This window comes from Pogoniulus pusillus, chromosome 26 (assembly GCF_015220805.1).
Source record: "Pogoniulus pusillus isolate bPogPus1 chromosome 26, bPogPus1.pri, whole genome shotgun sequence".
NCBI classification, from domain to species: Eukaryota; Metazoa; Chordata; class Aves; order Piciformes; family Lybiidae; genus Pogoniulus; species Pogoniulus pusillus.
The window spans coordinates 14709046-14734060 of NC_087289.1; the positions used below are offsets into that span (position 1 = coordinate 14709046).

Genomic DNA, 25015 nt, shown 5'->3' on the forward strand with positions numbered 1-25015 from the left:
AGTAATCAGACCTGAGCAAATAGCAATACACAGAGTAGGAGGACATCCTGCTTTTTTCCAAGTCAGTAGCTGTGACAGGAACACAGCCAACAAATAAGTAGCTTTCATGCAGTACAACACAGGGGCTTTTCAACAAAGCAGCAGGCTTTGGATCAAGCAAGTACACGTAGGTGATATCCTATCTGTTTTTCCTGTTGTTTCCACTCTTCTTCAAATCTAAGTACTCCCCATCTTCTCTCCCACTCCAACATCACTCAGCAGGAAGGAGTGGGGGGCAGCTCTCTGCCACATGTATGCCAAGGCAAAACAGGCTGAGAAGTGAGTGTGTAGCAAGTGGTAACGTGGGAGTTGGAGCTGCAGAGCCATTCATAATCCGCATCTCTCGTCCCCATAATTATCTCCACTACCCGAGAGAGCCAAGAACTCCCTTAAGCCTCCCTGCAAGTCATTTAGATTCTAATTGGGATTTAAAAACTCTTGAAACCTGAGTGGGTGGCTCAGTGCATTATTGCTGATGAATGTTACCCTGGGTGATGCGCCCAGCAGCCCCACAGAGGACTTGCGCTCAGCTTTCAGTTGAAGAACTGCATCTTTTTTGAGCATGGATTTGTTCTTTGCTTCAGCTAATCAAGACCTGGCTTCATTCACAACAGCAATCCCATTTGTGGCATTACACCAGAATGTTAATTTCATTTTGTTATGTTGAATCCTTTTCCCTCCTTCGTGTTTCTTTACAAGGGAGACGATTAAGCTTGCTTTCTATGCTTCCATATTTTCCATCTCTATTCTCCATTCTATGCTCTCATTTTCCCTCAAAGATTCACTGAACACAGTTTCATTACCTGCTCAGAAACGTCATCATGAGGACCTTAGCTGTCTAAGGCTTGGCATTTCAGGCCCATATTCTTGGTTGTTTTTTCTGTTGGTTTGTTGCTGGGTTTTCTTTTCCTTCCCCCTTATGAAGCTCATACTAACTGGTCATTGTTCCCTCGTTGCTAATTCCCTGCTAGACTTCCCTTTTTCTGTTAAACTGGCCCACGACCATAAGCAGAGTGGTTTGAGAGGGTCCATCAGCATAGTAAAGAGCTGGAGAATTGCACTGCTGGGGCAGAAGTGGGATGACATCACTCTGATAGATTTTCTACTGTGCAGTTAAATAGGGACCTCCATACATCAAGCAGCTGACAAATGAAGCAAATAATTCAGTCCAGGATAGACTGAGGCTGCAGCACTACTGGGGCAGCTCCTTTTAAAGGAGATAAGGGTTTAGCAATTCAGAATGGGCAGAGGAGCATGGAAGGGCTCTTTTCACCTGGGCACTGTAGTCTGGGTTTGGTTCTCTCACCCTGTGCTCCCATTTAGCTTGCTTTTCCTCTTAAATCTTGTGGATGACTCCCTTCCCCAGCTGCAGTGCACTTTTCTGTGGGCACTGCACACAACCACAGCAATCCCTGCTCAGTGAGGCAGAGGAAATTATGTTGTTAGCTCTGAATTAATTTGCTCTGTGAGTGTAAATCAGGCTTGTACTGTTATTTTGGTGAATTATTTTAAATGTAAATGCTACAGACACAAATGTATGGATGTGGTACTGAAAAAGCTTGCAAGAGAGCTTCAAATACACAAAAGCTGTTCCCTTTGTCGTTAATATAATGTGCTTTTAATAAACTAGGGCTGCTCCTGACTCTCACAGCTGCCAAACAGACAACCAAAATTCAGGGGAGACTGCCTTCAGCCCATTTTCCTTTAAGCCTGGATCACCTCTGATCCAGACATGAAGAGACCTTCTTGTCAACAGGGTGCTAGAAGGATTTGTTCCAGCTGAGACTTGTGTGACTTTCAGAGATCTCTGGTAATAGGCTGTGCTAGATTGCAGGCTGCAGTGCCCAGCTGCTCTGAGGAGCCTCTTCCACAAATGTATTCTGTTTCTTCAGTCAGAGGTGGGATTTCAGTGATTTCTTTTATAATGGCAGTTTTGATGAGTTGTTGGTTTGTTGGGGTGCCTTTGGTTGGGTTTGGGTGTTGGGTTTTTGGGGGATTTTTTTTGTTTTTTTTTTTTTTTTGGCCAATGACAACTCCTATTCACTAATTCCAGGCACTTGGAATGTATGAAACAGGTTGATCCTCTGAGAGAGGAAAGGAGCTCGAGTAGTTCAGACACAGTGAACAGTGTCCCTAGGCTTAACTGAACTCTGGATGATATTTGTTTTCAGTCCAAGTGCAGGGTTCTGCACTTTGGCCACAACGACCCCAAGCAGCACTACAGGCTGGGGACAGAGTGGCTGAGAGCAGTCAGGAGGAAAAGGACCTGGGGGTACTGATAGATAGTAGCTGAACATGAGCCAGCAGTGTGCCCAGGTGGCCAAGAGAGCCAGTGGCATCCTGGCCTGCATCAGGAACAGTGTGGCCAGTAGGACAAGGGAGGTTATTCTTCCCCTGTACTCAACACTGGTCAGGCCACAGCTGGAGTGCTGTGTCCAGTTCTGGGCTTCTTAGTTCAAGAGAGATGTTGAGGTGCTGGAACGTGTCCAGAGAAGGGCAACGAAGCTGGTGAGGGGCCTGGAGCACAAACCCTATGAGGAGAGGCTGAGGGAGCTGGGGGTGTTTAGCCTAGAGAGGAGGAGGCTCAAGGGTGACCTCATTGCTGTCTACAGCTACCTGAAGGGACATTGTAGCCAGGTGGAGTTGGTCTCTTCTGCCAGGCAACCAGCAACAGAAGAAGGGCACACAGTCTCAAGTTGTTCTGGGGAAAGTATAGGTTGGATGTTAGGAGGAAGTTCTTCCCAGAGAGAGTGATTGGCATTGGAATGGGCTGCCCAGGGAGGTGGTGGAGTCACTGTCCCTGGAGGTGTTGAAGAAAAGCCTGGCTGAGGCACTTAGTGCCATGGTCTGGTTGACTGGATGTGGGATAGGTTAGAGTGGATGATCTTGGAGGTCTCTTCCAACCTGGTTGATTCTATGATTCTCTGACCTTTAGTAGATCATCTAATCCCAACTTCTTTTGGTTTCCTACCAGCTCTATTAACACCACAAGGCTTCTCATTCCTCTCTCCTTTTCACCTTCTCTTGGCTGTCTCTGTGTAGCCCTGCTGGGTTTTGGGTGCTTTTTCTCCAGCCTCAGGCTTGATTGTTGCTCCCAGGAGTAAACATCCTACCAACAGGCTGCTGCAGGCAGCCCAAACTTAGCAGTAAGCAGGATGCAGCTGGCTGGCTGGGATGGCTAGGAGTTGTATATCCACAGTTTATACTGTGGCTATTGCGTGGCTTATTTGTCACTGAAGGTACAAAGTGCTTCCCCGTGGGAAACCACAGAGCTGGTAACAGCTTTCTGAGGAGCTGTGTAGGACAAGTACCTCTCAGAGTTGCTTGGCATCAGTCTTCCACATGCTGCCCTTCAGCAGATGGGGGTACAAGCAGAGCCCAGCCAGGACCCTTCTCACTGCTGCATCCCAAAGCCTGTAAGAAGGTGTAAGGGTAGACTTGTCCATCTGGACCACTTCATTTGATGTTTTTACATAAATTCTGCCTTTTAGTATTGTATCTGGTTTTGCATCTAGCCTGGCTCAGTGCTGTCTGCTCAGGCACTTGGACTCAGACCACCTGTGCTAGGCGCTGGATCAGCCAGTGCCACATTTTGCGTAGCTTTTACTGCTTCATATCCTCAAGATATTTCTTTGTGGAGCCAGGCTCATGACACTTTAATCTTTATTCAGCTGCATAAAAAAAGCTTTGTGTGGCATTCTTTCATGAGCTACTGTTAGAATTATCCTTGTGCTTTTGTACTTTGATGACATAAATCCTGAGCTTGGTCTTGGAGCAACAAGAATAAAGCAGAGGTTTAATACTTGAACAGAAGGTTATAGTACTAAATGTTGGTGACAACCCCTCCTTGTGTTCCTATGTATGGAATTTGTTCTTGCAATTAGTGAAATTTCTCAGGACAGCCATAGAAAATATGAAGAAATCTACTTGAGGTAGCTGGGTGCTTGACATGATTTTTTTGGCAGAACATTGCTCTTTGGTGTTTTCTCAGTGCCCAGGGCAGGTCAGATCAGTGGTTTCAGAGAGATGCAGAGAGGCCAAGCTGTGACCAGAGCAGTGAATCTGAGTGTAAAATGGAGATGAGCATTTGCAGAGGGGTGAGACTGAGATATTTGAGTCAACTACCACACAGCTGAATAGTCCTGTCCAGCTACTGCTGTGCTGTGGAGGAAGCTGATGGACTGCTTCAGCAATCTCTGCTAACTTGTCTTTAAAGATTTTTGTATAGTGCTTGCTTCTTTTCTACTTGACCTAGTTCATGCTGTGCATGTTGTGTCACTACCTACATTAAAAGCCTTCATTCTCCTACTTTCTTGATCTATTTCTAGTGCATTGGGTCACCATTCCAGACTACTAGTCCATTTATATATTTGCAATCACATCTCCCATAGAACCTGCTTCAGAGCTAACTCTTAATTACTTTTATTCTTCCCTGGAATGTTAGTTAGTTTGGGAAAACACAATGGCTATCTAGGACCAGTCTTCCTCAAGGACTGAAATCTTCTGTAACTATGAACTGCCTTTTCCCCCCTCCTTTTATTTTGTGAAATATGTTTATGAGGATTGTTCTGCTAGGAAAACTAATCCAAAATGCAGTAGCAGGTTTTGAGCCTGCAAAAAATTGATGAGCTTGGTAAGATCAGAGGAGAAAAACAGATCTCTAGTAAAAGCAAATACAGCTTTCAAAGCACTTAGCAGAGGTATAGAGCATTTTAAGTAATACAGATAAATATCTCCCTGGAGCTTTTGCTTTTTCATCTAAGCACAGATCAGAACAAATAGGAAAATGTGTGTGTGTGGGGGGGGGGATCCAAAAGCTTTAAAGATGTAATTGAACATTTTTCAGGCTGAAAATTACATCTAGCAGTGAAAATAGGAGAAGATGCATGAGGCAAAAGCAGCGAAAACATGCATAAAATAAAGGAAAAGAATGGGATCAGAGGGATGCAAAGAAAGTTTTTGAGTTGATTGTTAACTCCCTTCTTATAAGTGTTATTTGTTCTTGGAAAAGATTATTTCTAATTTGCTCTTTTTGCTGGACTAATACACTGAAAGCTGTTTGTTCCTTTTTCAACTAGTGTATGAGCAAACCCCCTGAGTCTGCATTGCTTTAAAAGCCCACAATAAATGGTAATTCTGCAGAAAATAATAATATCTGTGGCATTCCAGTGGCTTTTGAGTGCCATATTAATGGGGTAGGTCCTAGCCCTAGAACTGCTTTATATGCAATCTGGTGTGCAGTCAGTAGAGAAGTTCTGTGTAGTGATAGGATGTGTCAGAGCAAAGCCACAGGAATGCCTGAGTTTTTTGTGTGTGAAATGTCACTTAAAGTTGAATGGTTGGGTAGTTGCAGAGTCCCACAGAAAAGCCTGCTTTAATCATAAGCTGATATGCACCTCCATGTCCTCAGCTGCCATTGCTACTGAGTGGAGCTTCAGCTTTTGGCAATGAATGTATCTTTGCTGTGGTGTTTTGTATTTATTGAATTCAAAGCATAAGTAATGAGTTAAAAAATAGTTCATACTCTAGTCACTTTCATGTCAAGTTACTGCACTAGACTTTTAGCTGCTGCACTGAATTTGCATCTCACTGTGTTAGAAGTAATTGAATTATGTGTCTTTAACACCATGTCCTCTCTCCCTTACAAGTAGTAAGTGTAATTAGTAACAGTGCTAATGTCCCTGGGGGCATTTGAATGACCTGTGGACCTGGTGCTTAGGAACACGGTCTAGTGCTGACCCTTCAGCAGTGAACTGAGGATTGAACTGGATGATCTTTGAGATCTCTTGCAACCAGATAGATTCTGTAATGAAATCATTGACGAGGACCATCTTTGCAAGTCTTCTTGTCACTTGTGACAACACAGAGCTTTGCTTTCAATGGGCTAATGAGCCCTTAGGCACTTTTTCTTAGCCTGTTGACACAATTAGGTTTTTAAGATGCATTATGGAGCAAAATGGGGGCTCAGAAACAGGCTTCTGTATCTCTAGACTCTGATGCTTTTCCTGTCCAAGCTACACAAGATCAAACTCAAAGTTATTTTTTCACCTGCTCTGTAAAATGTTTGAGTATTGTGTCCTGCATAATTTGGGCAGCTAAGACTGTCACCAGGAGTGCTGATAGCAACAGCTGTACTTGCACTTCATGGCCACACCTTGAGTACTGTGGCCAATTCTGGGCTCCTCAGTTCAAGAGAGATGTTGAGGTACTGCAGTGTGTCCAGAGAAGGGTGACAAAGCTGGTGAGAGGCCATGGAGCACAGCCCTGTGAGGAGAGGCTGAGGGAGCTGGGGGTGTGCAGCCTGGAGAAGAGGAGGCTCAGGGCAGAGCTCATTGCTGCCTGCAACTACCTGAAGGGAGGCTGTAGCCAGGTGGGGTTGGTCTCTTCTGCCAGGCAAGCAGCAACAGACCAAGGGGACACAGTCTCAAGTTGTGCTGGGCGAAGTCTGGGCTGGATGTTAGGAGGGAGTTCTTCCCAGAGAGAGTGATTGGCATTGGAATAGACTGCCCAGGGAGGTGGTGGAAGCCTCTGGAAGTGTTGAAGAAAAGCCTGGATGAGGCACTTAGTGCCATGGTCTAGTTGATTGGCTAGGGCTGGGTGCTAGGTTGGCCTGGCTGATTTTGGAGGTCTCTTCCAACTTGGTTGATTCTATGATTCAGTTCTACTACCATACCTACATCAAGTCCATTAAACCAAAATCACTGTGTGTATCAGCTGTTGTTCTGTGCAGCATGTTTGTCTTGGTTACTTACTTTTTGTGAAGCTCCCCTCTGTCATGGAAACTGTTGTCCTAGCAGTTGCTAACCCAACTGAATATGCCAGGAAATATTTTCTTTGATCATTGACATTTTCAGCAGGTTTTGAGAACAGAAAGTTTATGTTCAGTAGCCTGTACAGGATATGGGGTGAATGAATGATTGCTCAACGTGCCACTGAATGGTATTTGCTAATACCTTGAAGAAGCCTTAAGAAAAGGTTCTTGCCTATGAAATGGATGAAGTGTTCTTTTCTCCTCTGCAAGAAGTATAAATGTTGTCTTATTATTTCTCTTAAGTTTATACTTTTATCTTGAGACCTCAAAGCTTGTTCCAGCTACAGATTGCTAACCCTCCATTATGTGTAGCTGATTCGGGGCTGTGCTGTGCTGTACAGAATGGCCCTCCTGTGGTAATAATGGATATTTCTGGAGCAAACACCATTTTAAGCCACAAAAAGGGTTCTCAGATAAATGTGTGGACAAAGAAGTGAAGATTTTCCCCAGAGACTGAGAGTTTCCTTGGTCTGATAAGATTTAGTAACTCATAATCATGGAGGTATGAATTGCCAGGTTATGAGCTTTTTACCTAGACAAGTTTCCTCTCGACCTGGTAATATCATCATGAAATCATATTTGCTTTGGTTTTGCTCTGCACCTATTTTTAGAGCCTGGCCTCTTAAGTCTTGCTTGATTATTTCATTGCAACCTGCAGCAGCTGAATTATGTAAAATCATACTTTGCAGTTTAGGAAAACAGATGCTGTCATCTGTGGTAACAAAACATGAATGGAGGAGAAAGCCTCAGAGAAATGGACCTGCACCAGGCTGCAGTTGTGCCCTAAATTTGCCTCTCTACTTTCCTTATCTTTTCCTTTATGCTATGTTACAGCGTCCCTCACCCCAGCCAGGCTCATACAACTGATGCAGTGCTGCTGAGGATCTTGTGATCTGTATCAGTCCGTTCTTTTTGTTGTTGCAGTGATTGCTGATGGGGCACTGGATAAGACAGCTCTAACAGACGATGTGGGAAGCGAGGAGGACCTGTATGAGGACTTTCGGAGTTCCAGCCACCGCTACGGCCACAGTGGGGGAGGCGGAGAGCAGCTTGCCATCAATGAGGTATTGTCCTGTTCGGTTTTTGACAGGCAGGATGAGGAAGGATGCTGGGTCTTTTGAACTGTAAAAGGCATCAACAACCGAAATGATGATGCAAAATGCTTCTGTGGCTTTAGATGTCATTTACTGTGGGTAATGTTTACAACTAGATAACAACATGCTCTGGGCCTTATCACTAAGAGTATAGGACAGCAATGTAAGGTCATGCAGAGCCACAGGTCCTGGGTAGGTAACTCTTCTCCTAGGTGTTCTTGGATGGGAAGCTTAAAAACAACATCTACCAGCCTGGTCAGGGCTTCTGTGAGACCTGAAATGTGGTGTACTGCAGGGATAAAAGGAATGCTGGAAAAAAACCAACCTGGTCTATACACTACTTTACTGATAAATGAGAAGGATTCAGACTTTAATGTAGGCTTGGCCATGTCTGCAGCTTCCTGTTCCCCAGTAAATTCACTTGAAGGATGCGAAAGATGTGCCTTTTTTAGCCAGTGCTTTTAGCTATTTTCTTTCTGATTAACTTGAAATCTGCTTAGTGTAAGCGATGTGATGAGCAACATGTTAAATGGATTTAAGATGTTTTTTCTGCAAAAACACAATGCCTTTGTCTCATGCATTAGAGCTGGCATCCTGTTACACACTGCATGCGCTTTCGGTGGAGTGAACTAATAAGCTCTTTCATTGGAAGAATGGAGCGTGTTTACCATATGAGTGATCTCTTGCACTCTTAAGCCTTCTTTCTTTCTTCCCCATATTTCGTTACCTCTGCATGACCTTCACAAGATGAAAAAGCAAGGACAAAAGACAGACTCTATTTTCTTGTGACTAAGCCCTAATTCTAACTATGTTGGCAGAAGCTCTGTGCTGGGTGTATACAGCAATGGTGCTTTAAAGGTCTGCAAGAGCTCCAGAAAGCTGCACAATGAGGGCAACAGGCTGTCTTCCAAAATAACCAGCAAATGCTCTTCTAGCAGTTTTTGTGCTCTTAGTGCTCAGAATCCCTGACTACAGCCCTGGGTGTCTGGGCTGAGGAAGAGACTTGTATTTTCTTCCCCTATTGCTTACTTTCAGGGGTTATCAAACCATGGCCAGAGCTTTTTCATTTAACCTTAGCTGTTTTGGGCTGCTGTTACTGGCAAGCAAACATCAGTAGAACACTGGAAAATTTTGAGCTGCATCCTCTCACAGCTACCTGGTGTGTTTGTGAGAGAGTCCTGTAGCATACACTGCCAGTATGGGAGGAAGGTTTTGCTTCTCTTCCATTCAGGTGTTTGTCTTGGTAAATCTTCCTAGCACATCTCTTCAAGCAGAACATCCTCTGTTTCTTTCTTTCCTTTTTGTCTCTTGTTTTTGGTTGGTTTGGATTTTTTGTTTGTTTTTAAGTAAAAAGCAGGATAGTTTACCTTTTTAAGGGAAATTTTTCTAACTCTTTAAAATCAGAAAAGAAGTAGCTTGGTGGCGAGGTCCACATTGTCTATCATGCCTGTTGTGGGTTTCTCTTTAGTAATTCATTCTTTTCTGAGAACAATTGGTTTTATTTCCTCAAAAATTCATCTTATTAGAGTACAATTCCATTATGTAACTTCTGATCAGCAAAGCAAATGGATGTGTCCAAGGCAGTTGTAATTTGTGTGGATTTTGAAGTATGTGTGGATCTATATGGAGTATATATGTATGAAGTGTATCTGATTTTGTTGGCCAGTTGACTGAAGAAAAAAGATTATTTTTGGCCTGTTCCCTAGCAGCTTGCTTGTTTAGGGGCCAACAAAACTGTAAGAACAGGCAGTACACTATTTGCTTTGTCAGCTGGTTCCTATGGATAATTAATCCATCACTTAGCTTCACCGAGCCTTAGCAAAGTGCTTTCCTATGCAGTCGCTTTCTGGAACAAAAGAGTGCAGCAAATACAAAGAATCTGAGGTGAAATCCTAAATCTATGAGGTAGGCATTTGACACTGTCAGGGTGTTAGAAACTGAAATATTTCAAATAGCCAGCACATAGACAAGATTATCTTCATCTTCCCTGCTGGACTCCAAGCAGGGTATTTGTTAATCCTAAGTACTTTCCATAGTGGTGCTAAGAGTGATGTAGGGTGATGGTATCAGTGTCCAATCACTTAGTCACATTTTGTGACTAGTCTTGTCTTTGTTTTATTGTACTCTGAATTGTCTTTTATTGGTCTTGGATAAGGAAACTATGGTAACCACATTATTCTTAGCCTTCTTGGAAGAAGCAGCTTTCAAATAAACAGAGAAGGTTGGAATACACTTTTAAAGCATTTGGCAGACCAAGTGTTGCATTAAAAAACAAACCACCCAGCCACTGAGTTTTAGCTCATATTGGATCAAGAGAAAATGGTTATGAAATAAAGAAAAAAACCCTTTCATAAAAGTAGAATAATGTGTTGGCAAGAAAACTAAAGGGATAAAAGAAAGCTGGGAAGGCTGTATAGAGCCCACCTAAGAAGATCAGCATGAGAATGTGTGAGAGCCAAGAAAAATCAATCAAAACGTAAGGGGTATGAGAAAAGAGGCAGGGAAAACAATTTTTCTTAGGGCATCTATATGATATTCTTTCAAATGCATTCTTGATGCTCATGAAAAGAGATTTTTGTGTCTAGATTGTATTTGGTAGAGTTTACTTTGTGTGTGTTGCAGATAAAGGTTCTATCCTTGTATCTCTTTGCTTCCGCAGTATAAATAGGTAAAATGTGGCAAGAGAAAGATCTGTACCACAAAGGCACTGTGGCTCTGTCCCTCCAGTGCTGAACTATGTACAGGACAGACATACTTTCAAGTTCACTAAATCATATATCTAGACTGAAGTTGAGAACCTGAGGGATTAAGCATAATACAAAGGCTGACTGGTCAGCTCTTGAGTGAGAGAATGAGAAAAACTATATTGCTTAACAAGTAGTTGGCCTGAGGAAGTAGGCTTAGTCCTGTTCATTTGGAGATACCTGTGTCCAAAGGGTTTGTGCCATCCTGCTGCATGGAGAGTCCATGCAACTCTGTTCTTTGGAAGCAATGCTGTTGCAGTTCAGCACGTGGATTGTTCAGCCTCTTGCAGCCCTACGTGACCAGCAATGCCCTCAGCTTGCGAAAGCAAAGCACTGAATGTTTAGAAAATAACAGCAAGACTCCCTGTTTTCCCCTTATCTCCTATGACTCCATGCTTGATAAGTGTGGAATTTGGTATGTGAAGTCCTGCTCCTGAGGAAGTGCATGAGTCCTTCAGCAGGCCAGGATTTTATCTAACATGTGTAACACCATTGCCTTATGCTTTAAAGTGACAAGATTGTAGTATCTTACAGATGTTTGTGCTAACCAGGGCTTGTTGACAAGATGCAGCTAAACTAATTGGTTCCAGTATATGTGATTCTGACTTATCAAACTGATTCCTACAGAAAAATGTTCAGGAAGTGCTGCAAACAATACATCTGCCATGTATTAAAGGTTGAAGCAGTCCTCTCTTTGTCTTACTTAGCAGTGTACAACTGAGGCTCCTGAGGCTCTAAAGCATTATCTTAGTGCAAAATGCTTTGAACACTCACTGGGAAGTTGTAGGCTCACCCAGTGCTCCTCCAAGGACAGCCAGTTTTGAACAAGACAGGAATGTAAAGTGGTAAAGTTTTGTTTGTTTTTAATGAGAAAAAAAAGGCAACCAGGCAACCAAACCAAAACTGGGCTGCAGCAGGAGAAGTGTGGCCAGCAGGGTGAGGGAGGTGATTCTCCCCCTCTACTCTGGTCAGACTCCACCTGGAGTACTGTGTCCAGTTCTGGAACCCCATTACAAGAAGGATGTGGAGATGCTGGAGCATGTCCAGAGAAGGGGGCTACAAAAAAGCAGGGGAGGGACTTTTTAGGCTCTCAGGGAGTGACAGGACTGGGGGGAATGGAGCAAAGCTGGAGGTGGGGAGATTCAGATTGGATGTGAGGAGGAAGTTGTTGAGCATGAGAGTGGTGAGAGCCTGGACTGGATTGCCCAGGGAGGTGGCTGAGGCCCCATCCCTGGAGGTGTTTAAGGCCAGGCTGGCTGAGGCTGTGGGCAGGCTGCTCTAGGGTAGGGTGTCCCTGCCCATGGCAGGGAGGTTTGACCTAGAGGATCCTTGTGGTCCCTTCCAACCCTGACTGATTCTATGATCCTAAACCCCAAAACTCATAAAACATTAATGCATATTAAATCAGAACAACCTACTTTATTTTTTTTTTAAGGGGAGTAATATCCTTCCTAAATCTCTTGTGTAATATATGAGGACAGATTTCAAGAGACAGAAGTTTTTTCTGTCAAGACAGGAAAACAAACTAGCAACACAAAATAGTATCTTCCTCTTGCTTTAACACAGTACAGAATAGACTGAAAATGTTATGATCACTACAGATTGAAAACAGAATTAGAGTTATTGATCATATGGAAGTAATATATAACATTTCTGTGTCATCTTGGAGAGCTTGATTTATTACCACTTTTATATCTCACTATAAGCATATTCCTCTCCCAACTTCACACTAAAGCAAACAAGAATCAGTTAACAAATACCTTCCCTCTCTCCCTTTTATTTTTTTCCACGACACTTAATTCCTGCTTTTGTGTCTTGTGTATTTCTGCAACCAAAGTTGGCAACTGTGGTCCAGGAGCAGCAATTATGATTTATTTGCAGCGTACTATATAAAGCTCAGTGCTGTCAAGGCCAAGAAATAATGCAGCCCAATGGACATAAATCTTTACTGTATCTGAGGTTTTGGTCCCAGGCTCTTGTGTAACTTTGTATGTGGCTCAGATGTGAATGTGCATTTATGCCCTGCTATCTCCATCACATACCTCTAATAGTATGAAGACTTTCTGCCCATGTAAGTAAGTGAGAGTGTGTGTTCCTTAATGTTTCAATCAAGACACATGTCTGCATGCATTTCTAATCTAAGGAGCCTGTAGCAGTTACTGCAACTATCAATCAGTCAGCGATAGCTTGAGATCCCCATGAGCCAGAATTGTTAGTTCTTTTACTGCCTGATGGATCTAGCTTTCACTGTTCTCAGGTCTGCAAACCTCTGACATTGTTTCAGAGGCTTTTGTCCATGTACTAAAAGCAAACCAGTATATTCAAATACTCTATAGCATTGTGTCTCACCAGACATCAACTCCAAGCAATGCTACAGGCTGGGGACAGAGTGACTGGAGAGCAGCCAGGCAGAAGGGGACCTGGGGGTACTGGTAGATAGTAGCTGAACATGAGCCAACAGTGTGCCCAGGTAGCCAGGAGAGCCAATGGCATCCTGGCCTGGGTCAGGAAGAGTGTGGCCAGTAGGACAAGGGAGGTTATTCCTGCTCTGTACTCAGCCCTGGTCAGGCCACACCTTGAGTACTGTGTCCAGTTCTGGGCCCCTCAATTCAAGAGAGATGTTGAGGTGCTGGGACATGTCCAGAGAAGGGCAACAAAGCTGATGAAAGGCCTGGAACACAAACCCTTTGAGGAGAGGCTGAGGGAGCTGGGGGTGTGCAGCCTGGAGAAGAGGAGGCTCAGGGGTGACCTTGTTGCTGTCTACAGCTACCTGAAGGGAGGCTGTAGCCAGGTGGGGGTCAGTTTTTTCTCCCAAGCAACCATCAACAGAACAAGGGGACACAGTCTCAAGTTGTGCCAGGGGAAGTCTAGGCTGGATGTTAGGAGGGAGTTCTTCACAGAGAGAGTGATTTGCATTGGAATGGGCTGCCCAGGGAGGTGGTGGAGTCACTGTCCCTGGAGATGTTGAAGAAAAGCCTGGATGAGGCACTTAGTGCCATGGTCTAGTTGATTGGACAGGGCTGGGTGCTAGGTTGGACTGGATGAGCTTGGAGGTCTCTGGTTGATTCTGTGATCAGAAGCTAACCAGTCCCAGAGGTTGCCAGTTGTACTTCTGCTATCTACCACAGGTAGCTGTGGTACTTTGAGCCACTTCCTTGTGCCCTCATCAGGAACGGGACTTAGCCGTTAACTGTGCAAGGGATCCTCCCCTAGCAGGCTGAAGACTTGAGAGAGAGCAACTAAAGACAGCATAGGTGTGGGTTATTCAGACCTGAAGAAAGGCTGAACTGCAAGTGGATGTTGGGGGTTTGGGGAAGATGGAAGAAATGTGATAAGCTTTCCCTCTTGCAGTCATGCAGTGTGCCCTTAGCAACTCAAATGCCCATTCCCACACAAACATGTGAGGTGTGGGTAGGTAGCTCCCATACTATGCGTGCCATGGTCTGTAGCATACACACAGACTAGCAGCAGGAGTTCAGTTCACACAGAAGCATTTCTGCAAGCTGCATTCTTGTTTTGCTAGACCCATGCTTTGTTTCCACAGCACTATTAATACTCATTTGCAACAAACAACCCACCAGGCTTAACTTCGTTCTTGGAGCAAAATGAACACATGGGGGTCCATGACAATTTTAACTCATAAAGAAAACTGTTGAAGTGTTGGAGTGGAAAAGGCCCTGCACATGCATACCAGCTATGGGATTAGTCTCTTAATGGACCAGGCTTAACTTGATTCTTGCAGCAAAATTAACACATGAGGGTCCATGACAATTCTAACTCATAAAGAAAAATGTTGGAAGTGGCAAAGGTGCTTCACATGCACAACAGCTGTGGGATTGGTCTCTGAATGGACCCAACTCCTCCTTCCAGGAGCCAAACTGAAGAAGTAGAACAGGAGAGAGAGTTCTTGTATTTCACCTTTTTGTGTGCACAGGTGTGTGTTCAGTTCTGGGCCCCCCAGTTTAGGAGGGACATTGAGATGCTTGAGTGTGTCCAGAGAAGGGCGACGAGGCTGGGGAGAGGCCTTGAGCACAGCCCTACGAGGAGAGGCTGAGGGAGCTGGGATTGGTTAGCCTGGAGAAGAGGAGGCTCAGAGGTGACCTTATTGCTGTCTACAACTACCTGAAGGGTGGTTGTGGCCAGGAGGAGGTTGCTCTCTTCTCTCAGGTGGCCAGCACCAGAACAAGAGGACACAGCCTTAGGCTGCACCAGGGGAGATTTAGGCTGGAGGTGAGGAGAAAGTTCTTCCCTGAGAGAGTCATTGGACACTGGAATGGGCTGCCTGGGGAGGTGGTGGAGTCGCCGTCCCTGGAGCTGTTCAAGGCAGGATTGGACGTGGCACTTGGTGCCATGGTCTGGCCTTGAGCTCTGTGGTAAAGGGTTGGACTTGATGATCTATGAGGTCTCTTCCAACCCTGATGATACTGTGATATACTGGCATGTTTAAAGAGGGGGAGATACTGCCCAAACTCTCATCTGTGGCTGTAATCCAGACCTAAATGCATCACTCAAAGGAAGTAACTGAAGACAGCATGGTGGCTTTAGGGTTCTAACATCAGCCCTGCCAGCTATTAAATTTTGAAGCCTCTAACAGCTTCTGTTAATGCATGTTAATGATAGCTTGTGAGTATTAAGGGACTTTTAATTGTGCCTGTGGTTTGCTGGCCTTAAATGTGTTCCCAGTTACTGAGGTGTAGACAAAGGCTTGGCTCCACAAATACTTTTCCCCTTGGATTAAAAAGTAGCCCAACAATGTTTTAATTTCTGAAGTTATTTGTTCCAAGTCATCTCAAAGTTTGGAAGTACTTGATCAAGTGTATCTGTGGGTTCCTAGAACTGTGTGATGCTCCCAGCCACTTAAAAAAATCCATGTTGCATCTACTGATGGCAATCACAAGGGATGGTTGTCTGTGGTGAAGGCTATCACCAAATTCCAACACTTTGATATCCCATTTAAAGGGCTCTTTAAACTTCTACCAGTAGCATTGTGTCTTGTAGGGCTAAGGGCTATATTAGCAGAAGGTCTTGGCTTCCTGCCTGCCCCTTCTAGCACGTGAGGGTCATCTACCATGGCGCCACTGAGATCTTCAAAGCTGCAGCACTTGAGTTAGTGAAGCTGCCTGGCACTAACGTCTGAGATCCTAATGGTGCCTCTCTGCTAAGGTATCTTACATGCACATAATCACAGGCTTTTTAATCTGCCATACTTCAGTAGATGTTGCCCACTTGAGGAGTGCACATGCCTGATAAGGTCCAGTGCAAGAACAGCCAAGGATAACCTGTGAGCAGGTGAAGATGAGGGATTTGGCTATTCATATGTAAAGTAGAAGCCTTACTTTCAAACCTTCCCTTTGTCTGATGGCCAAGGGATCAGACCCAGCCAGCACGAGTTTAGGAAGGGCAGGTCCTGCCTGACCAAACTGATCTCCTTTTATGATCAGACTATCCACCTGGTGAATGTGGGGCAGGCTGTGGATGTAGTCTACCTGGACTTCAGCAAGGCCTTTGACACTGTCTGCCATAACAAGCTCCTGGCACAGCTGGCATCTCATGGCTTGGACAGATCCACTCTGATAAGGGTCAAGAACTGTCTGGAAGGCTGAGCCCAGGGAGTGGTGGTGAATGGTGCCACAGCCAGTTGGCAGCTGTCACTAGTGGTGTGCCCCAGGGATCAGTGCTGAGCACAGTCCTGTTCAATATCTTTATTGATGAGCTGGACCAGGGGATTGTAAGTTTGCAGATGACACCAAGCTAGGAGAAAGAGTTGATCTATTGGAAGGTAGGAGGGACCTTGACAGGCTGGCTGGATGGGCAGAGGCCAATGGGATGAGATTTAACAAGGCCAAGTGCAGGGTTCTACACTTTGGACACAACAACCCCAGGCAGCACTACAGGCTGGGGACAGAATGGCTGGAGGGCAGCCAGGCAGAGAGGGACCTGGAGGTACTTGTATATAGTAGCTGAACGTGAGCCAGCAGTGTGGCCAGGAGAGCCAATGGCATCCAGGCCTCGATCAGGAACAGTGTGGCCACCAAGGGAGGTTATTCTGCCCCTGTACTCAGCACTGGTCTGGCTACACCTTGAGTACTGTGTTCAGTTCTGGGCGGAACAACATCTCTCAAGAGAAGTGGAGGCTCAGGGGTGACCTCATTGCTGTCTACAACTACCTGAAGGGAGGTTGTAGCCAGGTGGGGTTTGGTCTCTTCTGCCAGGCAACCAGCAAGAGAACAAGGGAACACAGTCTCAAGTTGTGCTGGGGGAGGTCTGGGCTGGATGTTAGGAGGGAGTTGTTGCCAGAGAGAGTGATTGGCATTGGAATGGGCTGCCCAGGGAGGTGGTGGAGTCACCGTCCCTGGAGGTGTTAAAGAAAAGCCTGGATGAGGCATTTAGTGCCATGGTCTAGGTGACTGGATAGGCCTGGGTGGTAAATTGAACTGGATGATCTTGGAGGTCTCTTCCAGCCTGGTTGATTCTACAGAGAAGGAATGCACCCCTGTGCCTGGTGCATCTTGCTAGCTATCTCTGGGAGCTCTTGTTTGGCTTAGTTTGTTACTTCAATTCTGTCCTGTGTAAGGAAGAATCTTAGAAATATTGCAATATCTGCATCCCTTCTAAGATTTAACTCCAGAATAATAGCATAAAGTGCATTTATTGCAGTTTGAAATAGTAGCCTGATGGTGTGCAAAGATAAGCCTGTAGAATTTTGCTGTTCCAGTTCACTCTGATAGTGTCTTTATTGTAATAACAGGCTTTGGGCTGTCTATGCACCAGTTTGCTAGTTCAAGAAACATATGTGAAGGATAACAGCAGAATAACAAAGGGGATATTGGAGTACAAAGGTTTGCTGAGAGAAGGGGATAAAGAAGGAATGTGACAGAGTAGGAGTGCTGGCTAAGGGTTATTGTAGAGGTTGTTCCAGGTGCAAGTGTTTGTATAAAGACAGGGGAGTTGAATATATCTGCTTTTATACTGTACTTGTGCCTCAGGTTCCTCTCAATGTGGTTTTGATATCAGAACATTTCTTGAATTCATTCTCCTCTCTCCAAATCCTGGTTTAGAGCAGCTTCTCTCTGCAAAAGATTTTGTTGTGGTTTTGGGTTTTTATTTTGCTTTGGTTTGGGTTTTCCCCCCCTTAGTCCCCAGAAGATATTTGAACTCTGTGGTGGAAAGATAAAATCCCTCTTGACTCTTCTGGCCATTTGGAGAGCACCATTGGTACTCAAAAGCTCTTCTCTGCCATCCTCAGGCCTGCTCTGTGACCAAGTGCCCTAGTTCTACACTCAGTAAACTGTGGGCGAAGTTAGCAGCAAGTTGAGCCTTGCTTTAATGCAGTGAAGGTACTGGCATATTCCTTGCAGTTTTATGCCACTCTGATAAAAGCAGAAAATCTCTGGGAAGCTGTAGAGTGAAAAAAGGTGGATGAGAACAGCCTTGCTTTTCCTGAGGTTTGTGGAAAGACTCCTATGAGGAGAGGTTGAGGGAGCTGGGCCTGTTTAGCCTGGAGAAGAGGAGGCTCAGGGGTGATCTTATTACTGTCTACAACTACCTGAAGGGGCATTGTAGCCAGGTGGGGGGTGGCCTCTTCTCCCAGGTAACCAGCAATAGAACAAGGAGACACAGTCTCAAGTTGTGCCAAGGTAGGTATAGGTTGGATGTTAGGAAGAAGTTCTTCACAGAGAGAGTGATTGGCATTGGAATGGGCTGCCCAGGGAGGTGGTGGAGGCACCGTCCCTGGGGGTCTTCAAGAAAAGACTGGATGAGGCACTTAGTGCCATGGTCTAGTTGATTGGCTAGGGCTGGGTGCTAGGTTGGACTGGATGATCTTGGAGGTCTCTTCCAACCTGGTTGATTCTATGATTCTATGACTCTCCCTCCCTCTGGGGCACTGGGGGCCAGCCCTTGGTGGGTGCCCTTGGCATGCCCTGAGAGAAGCACTATTCCTATGCAGGCACCTTGCTCCTTGCACCAAAAGGAGGGAATGTTGCTTGCATTGACCCTACTGCTCCCACACTTGAACACATGCCTACTCCGCAGGCAGGTGGACAGAAAGGGCTTTGTTCCTACCAGAATGAGACTGACTGGCACACCTCCATGTGGCATATGCTTGTCAAGCAGATTTGCATGGAGTTGTGGAGAACAGGAACGGAGCAGCTGCTTTGCAGCAGTTGAACATCAAACTCAGCTTCTTTCTTGAAGCTTTGAGGTGTACATGTGTAGTTGTAGGGAACAGTGACCTAGAAAGGTGTTGATGGGGTTGTTTTTTTCTATTCCTACTTGTAGCTGCTTTTATCTATAAAGAAAACCTTGCTTCTGGGTATTCCATTCTCTTGGGACTGGCAAATTTTCATGTCAACAGTTTTTGTGTAAAAAAACTTCTAGAGCTACCCAGTCTGGTCTGAGTGTCTTGTTTTTCCACATTCCTGTCTTTCATGGATGCTTTGCTGGTGAAGCAGAGGGGCACACTGTCCATTTATTGTTGGGGCTATCAGTTTCCCATCTTTGTCATGTGGATGGTCTTGACAGCCACTTACCAAGTTTTCTTCTGAGCTGTATCTTGCATTGTTACTAATTTCTCAGTCGATGGGGCAGGCTCTTGGAGAACAGCCCATCAAGATTCGTTTTTCAGAGTGTGGTGTTCTGCTACATTTTTCCCAGCCTGCTGGCAGAAACAGGAGTCAGAAAAAGGTGGTGTTGGAAGTGACCCAGAAAGGTTTTGATGGAGTTACTGGTTTTCAACCCTTTTTTATCATGTTGGACATTAAAAGCTTAGCTTGTTTCTTATTCACATCTTTTGCCTTCTGACAGCTTTTCTCCTTCTCACACGCCAGGGAGCTGCTTGTTCTCCCCAGCCCTTCTATCACAGTATCATCAGGGTTGGAAGAGACCTCACAGATCATCAGGTCCAACCCTTTACCACAGAGCTCAAGGCTAGACCATGGCACCAAGTGCCACGTCCAATCCTGCCTTGAACAGCCCCAGGGACAGCAACTCCACCACCTCCCTGGGCAGCCCATTCCAGTGTCCAATGACTCTCTCAGTGAAGAACTTTCTCCTCACCTCCAGCCTAAATTTCCCCTGGCGCAGCCTGAGGCTGTGTCCTCTTGTTCTGGTGCTGGCCACCTGAGAGAAGAGAGCAACCTCCTCCTGGCCACAACCACCCTGCAGGTAGTTGTAGACAGCAATAAGGTCTCCCCTGAGCCTCCTCTTCTCCAGGCTAACCAATCCCAGCTCCCTCAGCCTCTCCTCGTAGGGCTTCTATGGCTCTTTTAATTCCATCAGGAGACAACGAGGGAGAATTCTCAAATGAACATTATTACATGCCAACTTTCAAGAGCTCCACAGAGCTGCTACTTGTAAACAGTTGTGTTTTCTCCATCCACCAGACTGGTATATTCTGTTCAGAGGTGAGGAGGCTGAACAGAGAAGTGTCACAACACTGCTCTGCCAGTAAATGAATTTTTCTTTTAAAGGAACCCTGTACTCATATCTTATAATGTGTGGGCACAGCAGACTATGGCAGACAGCCCCAAATGACATGGCTTTCTTAACTCTCTTCCAACCTGGTTCATTCTAGCATTCTAACTTGGGAGAATTTTTAGCTTCAGTAGAGTCTGAAAGCACAAGACTTAAGTGGAGCAGATTCTGTCTTTTTTTTTTACTTCTTCTTTTAAAACTGTTGTCAGGAGTGGCCCCTTCTTGGAGCCTCAATTTCAGGTTGTTGTCAGAAGTGGCTCCTTCTCTTGCGGTGCATCAGTGTGGCCATGCCTTCAGCCATGCCCTGTGTGAAAAACCTGCCAGGCCAATTGTCTTTCCATTGAGAAACATCTTTCTTTAAGAACTCAAAACAAGAGAACAACTTGTAACATTTTGGCAGCATCATGTGAGTGAACTGCCCAGGGAAGTACTGGCTGTGAAAGCTGTGTGGGATGAAAGCATGCAGCACTAGCTGGAGAAACAGGCGGTGGGAGAAACTGCGCTCTAGTAACACTGTGTTACACACTGTGCAACTCAGAGCAAATGGTGCTCCTCTGACAGGCTGCTTTCCTTTTCAGCAGCCCATGATCATGTGCAGCTTAAGGAGCTGGATTTGGCTGATGCTTTCTGGCCATGGCTCAATAGTGCAGGGTTCTGCACCTTGGCCACAAGAACCCCAAGCAGCGCTATAGGCTGGGGACTGAGTGGCTGGAGAGCAGTCAGGAGGAAAGGGACCTGGGGGTACTGATAGATAGTAAGCTGAAGATGAGCCAGCAGTGTGCCCAGGTGGCCAAGAGAACCAATGGCATCCTGGCCTGCATCAGGAACAGTGTGGCCAGTAGGACAAGGGAGGTTATTCTGCCCCTGTACTCAGCACTGGTCAGGACACACCTTGAGTACTGTGTCCAGTTCTGGGCCCCTCAATTCAAGAAGGATGTTGAGGTGCTGGAACATGTCCAGAGAAGGGCAACAAAGCTGGTGAGGGGCCTGGAGCACAAATCCTATGAGGAGTGGTTGAGGGAGCTGGGGGTGTTTAGCCTGGAGAAGAGGAGGCTCAGGGGTGATCTTATTACTGTCTACAACTACCTGAAGGGGCATTGTCGCCAGGTGGGGGGTGGCCTCTTCTCCCAGGTAACCAGCAATAGAACAAGGGTACACAGTCTCAAGTTGTGCCAGGGGAGGTCTAGGCTGGATATTAGGAAGAAGTTCTTCACAGAGAGAGTGATTGGCATTGGAATGGGCTGCCCAGGGAGGTGGTGGAGGCACCATCCCTGGGGGTCTTCAAGCAAAGCCTGGATGAGGCACTTAGTGCCATGGTCTGGTTGATTGGCTAGGGCTGGGTGCTAGGTTGGACTGGATGATCTTGGAGGTCTCTTCCAACCTGGTTGATTCTATGATTGACGTCCTTCTGGGACCTGCTGCCTGCAGTTGTTGCTGGGAGGTAATTCATTCTGTAACACAGTTGATGGTAGCTTGTTTTGGATACTGGGCAAAGTATGACAGTGGGATATTTGGGAGCTAAGGAAACTTGGTTGTCAAGGATCGATTTGCAGGTGACAACACTAGCCCCTCTCACAATTTCATTCTCAGCCCTTGTTTTCAGTTGCTAAACTAAAGACTGAGTTGAAATTTGTCCATTTAACATCTGCTCAGTTTCAAGTTGTGCCGGGGAAAGTCTAGGCTGGATGTTAGGAGGAAGTTCTTGCCAGAGAGAGTGATTGGCATTGGAATGGGCTGCCCAGGGAGGTGGTGGAGTCACTGTCCCTGGAGGTGTTCAAGAAAGGCCTGGATGAGGCACTTAGTGCCATGGTCTAGATGACTGGCTAGGGCTGGGTGCTAGGTTGGACTGGCTGATCTTGGAGGTCTCTTCCAACCTGATGGATTCTGTGATTCTATGCTCAGAGCCTGGATTCTTTTTTGAAAGGTGTATTTAAAATTATTCCATTACTCCAATATTTTTATTCATAGATTCATAGAATGTTTTAGGTTGGAAGGGACCTTAAAGATCATCTAGCTCCAACCCCACCTGGCATTGGCAGGGACACCTTCCACTAGGTCATGATGCTCAAGCCTTCATCCAGCCTGGCTTTGAACACTTCCAGGGGGAAGGGTCATCCACAACCTCCCTGAGCAACCTGTTTCAGTGCCCTCACAGAATTTCTTCCTGTGTCCAGTCTAAATCTACCCTCCTCAAGCTTCAGTCCATTCTCTCTCCATTCAGACCACGAGCCTTTGTGAACAGTCTAATGAGGTGGGTGTGTTTTCATCAGCCTCCATAAAACTCAAAAAAAATAGTAGAAGCAGCTTCTTCCCTGGAGATCAATTCAGCAGCTCTGTGTTTTGGAAAGGACATTGACAGTTTGGTGATTTTATGTTTTACAATGTTTATAAGAGGATAAAACTCAGTCATAAGGATCCAAGTGATATTTGTTACTGTGGCTGTTGAATTGCTGAAGGTTTCTGCGTGTGCTGGGCATGTTCTCTTGTAGTTTTGTGTACACAGCATCCCAGCAGCCAGTGATGCTAAATGGGAACTTCATGTTTGTGTGTGTGGCTTCATTGGTGTTGAAAGAGGTGGTAATGCTACCTCAGAAGATACCTTATTTAGGAACAGTCAAGGAGATGTATTTTATACCAGATGCTGTGTTTGTGTGGTGTGCAAAGCCTGTCTGTGCTCCCTGCTCTGCATTGAGAATGAGGCAGGGTTGCTGGGGCAAAAACAGTGCTTCTGTGCATCAGATGGGCCTAATCCATGTTCAGTTCTAGCAACACTTCTCTTGTCTTTGTTACTTGTTAATATTTTGGCACATCTTTTACCTCATTAGAGCAAGAGTGTTGGTAAACAACCCAGTAAGAGTGCCCTTTTTGACTCTGGTGATGTTTAGAGCACAGTTTATTTGTGCCTGCAATACTAATGCATTCTTGGCTTTAAGAGGAGTTGAATGGTGTTGTGTGTCTTCTACTTGTATCAAGGATATTCCTGTTTGTGCTAAGTCAAGTATAGGAGGTCCTGGAAATGTAAACTAGTTAGCAAGCTAAAGCACTACACAGAGCCTTACCTTACAATTCTACTCTCTTGTGATGGGGCTGGTCCCCTCTACGTGGCTGCCCTTGGGGTCTTCACCCTAAGGTATGTGCTCTTTGCATTCCCAGTGCCATGATACAACTTCCCTGTTTGTCTCTGCTGTTGTTTGCCTGCTCTATCGAAGCACCTGTGCTGCTTATTACAGTTACTAACATTTTTCATGCTTATGGACATGGGCCTTTCAATTCCCAGTTCAGCTGTTGCAATATTAAGATGCTCTTTCCCTTTAGAAGACAAGTGGATCTTTATGTTCCTAGTCTCCTAAAACTGACCCTTAAAATAGTCTTCAAAAGCATAGGCCTCATTTGCTGCACACATAAGCAAGGTGATGAGTAAGGACTGGACATCAATTAGCATCAATTTGCGCCTTTCATCTTTCACTTTATCCAGTATTAGACTGGGGCTTCTTCAGTGATTTACTCTCTGAAGGTTTGGTCCCTGACCAAATTCTGTGACTGCAGTATGGCTCTGTGTATAATCAGGCCTTTGAGGCAGCTCTGTACTCACCACATGCACTGCCTGAGTGGCAGTGTTACTTCCTTCATGCAGTCTTGGCTGAGGGTGGCTCTTAGAGAAGGACTGAAAGTCAATTATTACAATTGCAAATTAAATTCCAGTGAAGATTGTGCAATGCTTGCTTGAAATCTGCTCACTGAGGAGTTGTAGTTATACAAACTAAATCCCACTCTATTACAAGCCGCAAAGTAAAACCTTCAGCTATTTAATCTCTTGCAGATGCCACCTACCACAGAAGCATGTTTGATCAGTGAGGAATAAGAATGAGCTTTGTGTCTGTTATAGAAAAATGCCACATGGTGTTCAGCAGCATGTGGCAGGAGCTGCAGAGCCCCCTCCCACTCGGAGTTACCATGGAAGTAACTCCCCCATACACAGCTTCTGCAAAGCACTGTTTGAAGTGATGTAGTGTGTGGGGGTGAAGACAAGAGCCGGGTCACAGCTAGAGTTGCTCTGCAGTTTGTGCCTCATCGAGAGCAATTTCTGCTCAAGCTTGGTCTGGGGTGAAATGTGTTACTGCAGCTTAACATCAGTTGTGTAATGCTCCAAGATGTACACAAGGTTATATGTGCCCAGGCAGTGCAGTGCAGGAGGGCATTGAAAGTCTGCATATGAGAAAAGCAAAGGAATGTAGCTGTGACTTAGGGTGTTTCTTAGAGACAACTTCAGCAAAGTTAGATGAAAACATGTCCTCCATCACAAATTTGCATCTTTTTCCCTCTTGTGTTTTCATCTTTCATTTTCCTCCAGCTTCTCCTTCCAGATGGTCTCAGAGCAGTGTCCAAGATGTAAACTACTTTCCTTTTCAAGCTGTGTTTATAAAGATAGTAAGTCCAACTTTCTGTGAGTTCACCTTCAAATGCTAGCTCATGTCCATGAGTGGCAAAGGTTTCAGGATATTACTGTAGAATTACATTATCATGGCTTTTAGAAACTGCCTAGCATCCTATGGCACCGACAGAACACCTCTGCCAGCATGGCTCACCAGTGTGTGTCTTCCTGGGTCACTGGAGTTGGCTATTTCTTTTCAAAGTGACTAGAGAAAGCGGTAGTTGCAGTGCAGGTTTCAAAGAAGCATGTGTGATTGTGCTACCCTTTCACCACAATTAGCTTCACCTGAAGATCTGCATCCCTCTTAAACACTGTTTGGTGCTCAGTCAGTTCATAAAAAGCCTTCAAAAACAGACAGAACTTGCAGAATGTGCCCCATCCTCTTTAACATCTTCACAGATGACCTGGATGAGGGCATGGA

At 45.3% G+C, this 25015-nt stretch overlaps 1 protein-coding gene across 2 annotated transcripts in view; it reads left to right on the forward strand.

Moving 5' to 3' along the window:
* Positions 1–25015, forward strand: part of ARHGEF4 (Rho guanine nucleotide exchange factor 4) — a 133360-nt gene that overhangs the window by 68585 nt on the left and 39760 nt on the right. For both annotated transcript variants that reach the window (XM_064165228.1, XM_064165226.1), the window contains one exon: positions 7775–7914. Coding sequence is in view for 1 of the 2 variants with exons in the window: in XM_064165226.1 (XP_064021296.1) it covers positions 7775–7914 (140 nt within the window). In the remaining variant the exon portion in view is untranslated. The remainder of the gene's footprint in view (positions 1–7774; positions 7915–25015) is intronic.